General features: G+C 45.6%; 1 protein-coding gene across 1 annotated transcript in view; it reads left to right on the forward strand.

Annotated features, from left to right (window-relative positions):
• The window catches only part of eloa (elongin A), a 66,557-nt gene that overhangs the window by 25,002 nt on the left and 31,251 nt on the right, over positions 1-10,304 (forward strand). Inside the window, exons 4-5 of the mRNA XM_041212777.1 lie at positions 1,126-2,170; positions 4,694-4,808. Of these exons, the coding sequence (XP_041068711.1) occupies positions 1,126-2,170; positions 4,694-4,808 (1,160 nt within the window). The remainder of the gene's footprint in view (positions 1-1,125; positions 2,171-4,693; positions 4,809-10,304) is intronic.

Below are 10,304 nucleotides of genomic sequence, written 5' to 3' on the forward strand. Positions count from 1 at the left end.
CATAGTGCCAAAGATACAGAATAATGTAGGAAAGCATTTTAATGATACCAAAAGGGCGATTAGAGCCTGCAGTTGTAAAAGTAACTGACACAAGTAGTTCCCCTTTGCTTCTCCACGCACTACCTGCCACAAAGAAGTCCCTTACAATTGATTGACATGAGTGGCATCACCTTCTGTACTTTTCAGGGTTAAGAGTTTGAACTGTTGGCTCATCTGCTTCTGGTAAGTTTATTTAAAATATCATGCCGTTCTATACAGCTACAATAATTGTAATTTATATTAAGTTGCATGAGTTGGACTTACCTTTCATTCAAATATATTGTTACATGATTCCATCATCTTTGAGCCACCTTGCTTTCTCTACCCTGCACCCCAATGCAATTATTTTTTAAAGGCAGGTTTCTTAAGAGCCATATACTTACTCAGGGATCAGTCTACAGCTGACATGTCAGCCCTCAATCATCCTGCTACAACGTGTAAATATTACCATGTTGGTTCATATTTTGCTTGTATTCACTGGGAGAGGGTGACAAGTAGTTTAATTTCCTCTCCAATTTAATTAAAGTTTGAAGTTTTAATTCTTTCTCTAACTTGCAGAAGTGTTTTGTTGCTGGACCCAGCAATGATTTATCTTGCCTTTCAGTCATAGAAGCATAGAATTTTACTATAGAGGAAAACAATTTGATCTTGTTTGCCAGAGCTGAACTTCAAATAGCTATTCACTTGTGCCTTCCTGTGAACCATGCATTCCTCATATGCAAACTTATATGTTGGCTGTTGGCAGGTTTGATTTTAGGACCTCACACAGTTGATTTTGATGCGTACACATAACCTGCACAAATCAATACTTTCCAGTAAATATTAGTAGTTATTGACCATGAGTTCTGTCTGATTTTGTTTAATTTTCCTTCTACTGAGCACTGGGATCTGTTGTTGTCCCTTCTAGCTAATAGAGACCGGGGATTGAACCTGGGATTTTCCTAACTTGTGTGGCTCAGTTCCACATTGGTCAGTGCTTCTACATGCTGTGTTATTAAAATTAGTCTTTTTTTGTGTTGGTACTGTAACAACATCAATTAAAGTCGTCTTATGACCTGTCATTAATTGTATGTTTGTTTTGTTCAGATCCACCAATACACTAGAAGAGCGAGAGTTTGGTTATAATAAAGGGGTTTCCAAAAAGAGACACCGGGACCTTTCTCCAGAAGATGATTATGGACAGACATTCCAGACCCCTCACAAAGAGTCCTATGAACCAAACTATGAGCAGATTCATGAAAAAAGGAGACACTCACTGGAGAGTGAGAAACCTTTCAGGCCTGGTAGCCATGGCTACCAGTCTTCAAAATCCAATTTTAAAGAGGAGGCGGAGAGATGGACTAAATCTCCTCCTGTGGAGGATTATGATGAGGAGAATGACTATTCTGATGAAGATGTTGAACAACCTATGCAACCACCGAAAAGCTTCCATAAAACTCCTCGGGACCATCACAGCTCACGAGTAGAAGTGAGCGCAGGTCGTGACAGGGAACACAAGTCTTCACACAAGGAAAAGCAGCAAGTAGTTACAAAAGACGATGAAAAGCATAAGTTTTCCTCTCTTCAAATGCAAGATAAAATGAAATCTTCAAAGGAACAGCATAATCATAGGGACAGAGGAGAGTTTGCATCAATAAGTTCCAGTCATAAGAAACCTCGCCTGCAACCTGAGGAAACTTTGGATGACAGAAAATATAAGCATAGAGACTTAGACAAACGAAAACCTGATCGTGAAGAAGCAAGGAGTACATTGGACAAACCCAAAGAGAAACCCACATCAAGTAAACAGAAAGAACAGCCAGACTCGAAAAAGTCAAAATCTACAGAAAAAAATCAGTCTGCTTCTTTCCATAAGGACTCTACTAAACCAGCAGTAGTTGATGACTTTGAAGAACCAACTATGTCATTTGAGTCTTACCTTAGCTATGACCAGCCGCAGAAAAAAAAGAAAAAAGTTAACAAACCTGTTGAGAAGGTTAAAGAGACTCATCCAGATAAATCCAAAGGGTCAGATAAACCCACGTCAAAATCGGGTTCTAGGAGCTCAGACTCCTATAGAGAACAGCATGCTGAAGAAAAGAAGAAATCCAAACGACATGTTGAGGCGAAGCCTAGTATTAAACCCAAAAAGGTAACATTAAAATTAAATAACATTGCTTAAGGTTATTATTAATACTGGAGAATGAGTATTTTATAGATTGTAGAAGTTTAACAATAGTTTCATCCTGAGGATCTGGATGACATGGCTAAAGTTAAAATTCTGCTTTTTGATCATGGCACATGTGCATTTGTGTCGTTAATTTCACTGTTGAGTATGACAACATGGAATTCATTACCACAGTTCTCCTTTGTAATTTGATCACTGTCGGGTAATCTAGGAGAGGAAGGGGCGCAGACCAGCTTGTGCATACAGGGACAAAATCTGAAGGCACTGTGTCATTGCAGTTATCTTTATAAAAGTTGGGTCATCTGTGGTTGTATTTTTACCCCCACAGAATCTTACCCAGCAAGTGTTAAATGTACTGTGGGAAAAGCAGAGAATAGGAAAAGAAAAAAATGCAAGTTGAGCTTCAAGCCCTTTTGTCATGAGCAGAATTAAATACCTATCTTTATTTCAAACTATACATCTGTGTCAGGATTCTTGAGCTAATGGTTTATTTTTCCTTTTTTAAAGAAATCTGTTATGTAGTACCTGATCGGATTTCTTTTAAAGCTAATTCTATTTTTGTGTTTGGGATTTCTCCTACTCTGTCAATCAATATATTAATAAAAGTACCTTGGTGACGCTGATGGATGTTTTCAGGTAGCTCCAGGTGGCATTTCCTGGCCCCAATAGTTTTGAGGCTTGGAGTTAGGCCAAAATTTTCATCCACTCCTGCTGTGAGCCAAGGGAGTGTTTGGACAATGGAGCAATGTGAAATGAAACGTGATGTTTTTTCAAACAAAAAAAAATGTTTGGGTCAACGTGTGACCTGGGGTTCTTTCGAAAGAGCAAGAGTCCATGAATGATTCTGAAGGAAACTTACTTCACTTTGAAAGTGAAAAGAAAACTGGAACCAGGATCAGATTCTCAACTCTTTATTCTACAGTAATAGCTTGATGTCTGTTTGTCTTTCAATTTGAACTCAACCAGTGTCTTTCAATTTGAACTCAACCAGTGAGAATCAAAATGTTACTGACAAAATTACTATCAAATTAAATATTAGCTGTTTAGTTCCATTGGCTATTATTGGTAAGTAGTTGTATGTTTGGGAGAAAAATCTATATGGCTATTAAATGTTTTTAGTGTTTTAGTTTAACATTGAATCCACAAATTCCAACAATAAGCCAAAGATATGAGCTAACATATAATGAGGAATTAAAGCAGTGTCAAAAATCAATTTTGCCCCACCAAACTCTAGCTCTGTAGTCAGTTATCAAAACTGGAAACACTGACAAGTCTCTAGTTATATGAAAATGGTGAGAAAGTTGATCAGATTGAATTCTACATGAAAATAAACTGTCTTCTTAGTTTGGACTTCGGCATTGACTGTCTTGCAGTACTTGGTATGAGTTTATCAGGTTCGAGAAACATGGGGAGAAAGTTGACTGGTTCACATTTATGCAACAAAATTATAGGAAGTAGATATATATGCATTCGCAATATTTTGGGCTAAATAATTCCTCCGCATTTCCATAATGCTGAAAAGCATGTGTGACTACCATTAACAGATGATACAAATCCCCTCCAGATTGAATTTGGATATTTTATTTGCTGCAGCCTAATGTATAAGGTGACTCTAGCTGACCCTCCATTTACCATGGGGGTGAGGAAGCAGAAAATCCTGTTCAGTTGTGCCACCTTCAGGGACCCAACTACCTAATCACAGACTGGCTTTGGAGACAGGTTAACAGTCAGACGCTTGGCCATAGAATGAAATTCAATATTGAGTGTTGAAATATAGAGGCACCGAGAAGACTTTTTTAATAATGGAACACAATTTTATTCTAATACCAACTAATGAGAAATGGTGGTATGTCAGTGTCTTTAGCAACACTTTATTTAGTGGTGGTTGTGGCGTAGTGATAATGTCACTGAACTTGTAATCCAGAGGCATGGGCTAATGCTCTGGGGGCATGGTTTCAAATCCCACTACAGCAGCTGGTGAAATTTAAATTCAATTAATAAAATCTGGCTTATAAAGAGCTAGTCTCTGTAGCTTTATGGTGACCATGAAGCTATCATCAATTGTTTTTAAACCTCATCTGGTTTACTAATGTCCTTTAGGGAAGGAAATCTGCCATCCTTTATCCAGCCTGGCCTACATGCAAACCAAACCCACAACAATGTGGTTGATTGTTAACTGCCCTTTGAAATGGCCAAGCAAACCACTCATTTCAAGGGCAATTAGGGATGGGCAACAAATGCTGGCCATGCCAGTGATGCCCTCATCTCATTAAAGACTAAAGAAAAAAAAATTAGTCATAAAAGAGGAGGGAGTCACGAAAGAAAAGAAGTAGAAATATAAGCAATTGCATATTCAGTTTTACACTAGCTTGTACCACTGTGTATTGATGCTCCAATATGAAATGCCACTGTGCTGCATTTAAATTATTTGTGGTTTGCCACTTAACTGAAATTTTAATTTTGCTTTTCCTTTTCCTCTCCCAATAGATGATGATTGATGTGGTACCTGTATTACCAGATATTCCATTGCCACTTATCCAGCCCAACTACAGACCCCTTCCTTCTATGGATATAACACCAATATCACCACCAAAAAGGAAAGGTGAGTCTACTCTGATGTAGGTCAAAATTGTGAATACGGTCGTCTTGTGGGACTTGGTGTAAGTTAGGATAAGTGTTGCAGAGCTTTGGATGAGTTGAGGTTTATGGAATTTGCAAATTGGAAGGCCAGCCAAGAGAACGTTGGAATGATCGGGTCTGGAGGTAGCAAAGGTATGGGAGGGGGTTTCAGCAGTAGGTGAACTAAGGGAGAATCGGAGGCAGGTGATCTAATAGAGGTGGAAATAGGCTGTTTTGGTGATGGAGGGAATATGAGGTTGGAAGCTTGGCTCTGAGTCAAATAAGAGGGCAAGGTTGTGAACAATTTGGGGCAGGATTTTCCTAATGGATAGGAAGCTCCAATGTTGGGGACACATTTGGCTCAAATGGCTGCATATGATTATCCCATCTTAGCCAGTTAATATCAGGCTGGTAGAGGAACCGACCAATAACAGGTGGAAGTTTCAACATGTCAAAGGAAGGTGTCATATTTAAAGGGCTGTCAGCAACCATCATACAGACTGAGTCAGGCTCATCTGGCAACTAATTAGGTGCTGCCGGGGCTCCTGTCCCCAAAAGCTGCCGGTCAATCTGAGGCTCAGAAGAGCTACCGGGGGCTGAGAGGATGCAGTGATGGACGCTGCCAACGCAGTGCCAGTGAGGTTGGGTGTCACCAGGACCAGTCAGGCAGGCCCTGACAAGTTTGGATGTTGCTGGGGGATAATGACACAGGGGCAGTCAGTGGCACTGTTGTGGGGGGAGGGGTGTTTGGTGGCAGGAGATGGTGTTGCGGTTGGTAGGAGGCACAGTGTGTCCAATTGGGAAGCCTTGGCTATGCCTGCAGGGAGGTCTCCAGGGTTCAACAGGTGGTCTCTCCATATTGAGGAAGGCCCTTGGTGGGACCACTGAGATGGTAAGGGAGTTTAATGAAAGGCCACCAAAGTCACTTCAGGGAGAGGATGGATTCGTCTCCAGGGGTGTTTAACCGTCTCTCAGGAGAAATGTAGACTCATGTCAATGCCATTTGACATTGGACCCATGGATGCATTTCCATTGGCTGTCTGGTCTCAAAGCGTCTCCAACTCATCCTCCTCGGAGAGTGCTCAATGCAATTGTCATTCTCCAATGCTACTGACCTCTGGGCTGCCAGGTCATGCAGAGCACCACAATACTTAAGACCCTTGCTGGAGCATATTATGAGGTTCCCTAGATCTATCCAGGCATCTGAACCTCATTTTCAACAATAGCCCTTCTAGTAAGACAGCTGCGATTATAGGTGTCCTCTGCCTCTGTTTTGGGGTCCCACACAGGCATCAACAGCATGTCTTTAGTACATACCCCTTGTCACACAGTATCCACCCACAAAGGCTCTCAGTTGGCCTGAGGAGCAGAGGCACCTGGTGCGTCCAAGTATGTACAAGTCCTGGCAACTCCTGGGAATTGTGCTCAGATCTCAGGATACTTTTGCAATGTTCGCAGATAAATTGATCATTCAGTGAGTGGAAAACCTTCCTGTTCACAAAGGCTGCTGGCTGCTCTGCAGGTTCCTTGATGGTCAGATGCATGCAATCGATTATCTACTGAATCTGGCAATGGTCCTGAGCCTTATTGCCCACTCTGACTGACAGGCCTGATTGGTGTGATACCTGATGTATTGCCTGCCCTTCATGGTATCTGTCACCTGCCTGATGCAGCATAGGGCTGCTGGGAGACTGGGAGATTCCACATATGCCTCCCAGACAATCCCTAGAATATATCTGAGGGGTAAAGGTTGAGCACCAAGTCCAACTTCACCGCCAAAGGCATTGGGTGGCCATCATATCCCAATGGCCTCAACCCCTGCTCCCAACCACAACAGCCAACTTGTAGTCGTGTTATTTCGAGAATAATTTTCCAATGAAAAGTACTGTCAATTTGTGGCTCTTAAATGAATTTGCTCTGATGTTGTGGGTATATTTCTGACCTGAAACGACAGTGAGTAAGCCTGAGTCAATTGTGTTGGGTCCTTTTTCCACCAAGATCCTGGGCAGTTAACCTGTGGGAATTGAGGTGTGACTTAGGATGTTGGCTGGGAAAGAAAGGGAAGAACAGAAAGGCAGTGCTAAATTGCCAGGTTACTTTGCTCCAGCTTGACTCATTTAGTCTTTTGGCCAGGCATGTAACAGGTGTTCTGGTTGTGGAGGTTGTATGATTTCAAAGTGGAGGTGTGTGTGTGGAGGTGTGTGTGTGTGTGTGTGTGTGTGGAGGTGTGTGTGTGTGTGTGTGGAGGTGTGTGTGTGTGTGTGTGGAGGTGTGTGTGTGTGTGTGTGTGGAGGTGTGTGTGTGTGTGTGTGGAGGTGTGTGTGTGTGTGTGTGGTGTGTGTGAGGTGTGTGTGTGTGGAGGTGTGTGTGTGTGTGTGTGGAGGTGTGTGTGTGTGGTGTGTGTGTGTGTGGAGGTGTGTGTGTGTGTGGAGGTGTGTGTGTGTGTGGAGGTGTGTGTGTGTGTGGAGGTGTGTGTGTGTGTGGAGGTGTGTGTGTGTGTGGAGGTGTGTGTGTGTGGAGGTGTGTGTGTGTGTGTGGAGGTGTGTGTGTGTGTGTGGAGGTGTGTGTGTGTGTGTGGAGGTGTGTGTGTGTGTGTGTGGAGGTGTGTGTGTGTGTGTGGAGGTGTGTGTGTGTGTGTGTGGAGGTGTGTGTGTGTGTGGAGGTGTGTGTGTGTGTGTGTGGAGGTGTGTGTGTGTGTGTGGAGGTGTGTGTGTGTGTGTGGAGGTGTGTGTGTGTGTGTGGAGGTGTGTGTGTGTGTGTGGAGGTGTGTGTGTGTGTGTGGAGGTGTGTGGAGGTGTGTGGAGGTGTGTGTGGAGGTGTGTGTGGAGGTGTGTGTGGAGGTGTGTGTGGAGGTGTGTGTGTGGAGGTGTGTGTGTGGAGGTGTGTGTGTGGAGGTGTGTGTGTGTGGAGGTGTGTGTGTGTGGAGGTGTGTGTGTGGAGGTGTGTGTGTGTGTGTGTGTGTGTGTGGTGGTGTGTGTGTGTGGAGGTGTGTGTGTGTGTGGAGGTGTGTGTGTGTGTGTGGAGGTGTGTGTGTGTGTGGAGGTGTGTGTGTGTGTGGAGGTGTGTGTGTGTGTGGAGGTGTGTGTGTGTGTGGAGGTGTGTGTGTGTGTGGAGGTGTGTGTGTGTGTGGAGGTGTGTGTGTGTGGAGGTGTGTGTGTGTGGAGGTGTGTGTGTGTGGAGGTGTGTGTGTGTGTGTGGAGGTGTGTGTGTGTGTGTGGAGGTGTGTGTGTGTGTGTGGAGGTGTGTGTGTGTGTGTGGAGGTGTGTGTGGAGGTGTGTGTGTGTGGAGGTGTGTGTGTGTGGAGGTGTGTGTGGAGGTGTGTGTGGAGGTGTGTGTGGAGGTGTGTGTGTGGAGGTGTGTGTGTGTGTGTGTGTGTGTGTGGAGGTGTGTGTGTGTGTGGAGGTGTGTGTGTGTGTGTGTGTGGAGGTGTGTGTGTGTGTGGAGGTGTGTGTGTGTGTGTGGAGGTGTGTGTGTGGAGTGTGTGTGTGGAGGTGTGTGTGTGGAGGTGTGTGTGTGGAGGTGTGTGTGTGGAGGTGTGTGTGTGGAGGTGTGTGTGTGGAGGTGTGTGTGTGGAGGTGTGTGTGTGGAGGTGTGTGTGTGGAGGTGTGTGTGTGGAGGTGTGTGTGTGGAGGTGTGTGTGTGGAGGTGTGTGTGTGGAGGTGTGTGTGTGGAGGTGTGTGTGTGGATGTGTGTGTGTGTGGATGTGTGTGTGTGTGGATGTGTGTGTGTGTGGATGTGTGTGTGTGTGGATGTGTGTGTGTGTGGATGTGTGTGTGTGTGGATGTGTGTTTGGGTGTGTGTGGATGTGTGTGGGTGTGTGTGTGTGTGGATGTGTGTGTGTGTGGATGTGTGTGTGTGTGGATGTGTGTGTGTGTGGATGTGTGTGTGTGTGGATGTGTGTGTGTGTGGAGGTGTGTGTGTGTGTGTGGAGGTGTGTGTGTGTGTGTGTGTGGAGGTGTGTGTGGAGGTGTGTGTGGAGGTGTGTGTGGAGGTGTGTGTGTGGATGTGTGTGTGTGTGGATGTGTGTGTGTGTGGATGTGTGTGTGTGTGGAGGTGTGTGTGTGTGGAGGTGTGTGTGTGTGTGGAGGTGTGTGTGTGTGTGGAGGTGTGTGTGTGTGTGTGTGTGGAGGTGTGTGTGTGTGTGTGTGTGGAGGTGTGTGTGGAGGTGTGTGTGTGGAGGTGTGTGTGTGGAGGTGTGTGTGGAGGTGTGTGTGTGTGTGTGTGTGTGTGGAGGTGTGTGTGGAGGTGTGTGTGTGGAGGTGTGTGTGGAGGTGTGTGTGTGGAGGTGTGTGTGGGTGTGTGTGTGTGGAGGTGTGTGTGGGTGTGTGTGTGTGGAGGTGTGTGTGTGTGTGGATGTGTGTGTGGATGTGTGTGTGTGTGTGTGGAGGTGTGTGGAGGTGTGTGTGTGTGTGTGGAGGTGTGTGTGTGTGTGTGGAGGTGTGTGTGTGTGTGTGGAGGTGTGTGTGTGTGTGTGTGGAGGTGTGTGTGTGTGTGTGGAGGTGTGTGTGTGTGTGTGTGGAGGTGTGTGTGTGTGTGTGTGGAGGTGTGTGTGTGTGTGTGTGGAGGTGTGTGTGTGTGTGTGTGGAGGTGTGTGTGTGTGTGTGTGGAGGTGTGTGTGTGTGTGTGTGGAGGTGTGTGTGTGTGTGTGTGGAGGTGTGTGGAGGTGTGTGTGGAGGTGTGTGTGGAGGTGTGTGTGGAGGTGTGTGTGGAGGTGTGTGTGTGTGTGTGGATGTGTGTGTGGATGTGTGTGTGGATGTGTGTGTGGATGTGTGTGTGGATGTATGTGTGGATGTGTGTGTGTGTGGATGTGTGTGTGTGTGGATGTGTGTGTGTGTGTGGATGTGTGTGTGGATGTGTGTGTGGATGTGTGTGTGTGGATGTGTGTGTGTGTGGATGTGTGTGTGTGTGGATGTGTGTGTGTGTGTGTGTGTGTGTGTGTGTGGATGTGTGTGTGTGTGTGGAGGTGTGTGTGTGTGTGTGGAGGTGTGTGTGTGTGTGTGTGGAGGTGTGTGTGTGTGTGTGGAGGTGTGTGTGTGTGTGTGTGGAGGTGTGTGTGTGTGTGTGTGGAGGTGTGTGTGTGTGTGTGTGGAGGTGTGTGTGTGTGTGTGTGGAGGTGTGTGTGTGTGTGTGGAGGTGTGTGTGTGTGTGTGTGGAGGTGTGTGTGTGTGTGTGGAGGTGTGTGTGTGTGTGTGGAGGTGTGTGTGTGTGTGTGGAGGTGTGTGTGTGTGTGTGGAGGTGTGTGTGTGTGTGTGGAGGTGTGTGTGTGTGTGTGGAGGTGTGTGTGTGTGTGTGGAGGTGTGTGTGTGTGTGTGGAGGTGTGTGTGTGTGTGTGGAGGTGTGTGTGTGTGTGTGGAGGTGTGTGTGTGTGTGTGGAGGTGTGTGTGTGTGTGTGGAGGTGTGTGTGTGTGTGTGGATGTGTGTGTGTGTGGATGTGTGTGTGTGTGTGGATGTGTGTGTGTGTGTGGATGTGTGTGTGTGT

This window comes from Carcharodon carcharias, chromosome 19, assembly GCF_017639515.1.
Source record: "Carcharodon carcharias isolate sCarCar2 chromosome 19, sCarCar2.pri, whole genome shotgun sequence".
Lineage (NCBI taxonomy): Eukaryota > Metazoa > Chordata > Chondrichthyes > Lamniformes > Lamnidae > Carcharodon > Carcharodon carcharias.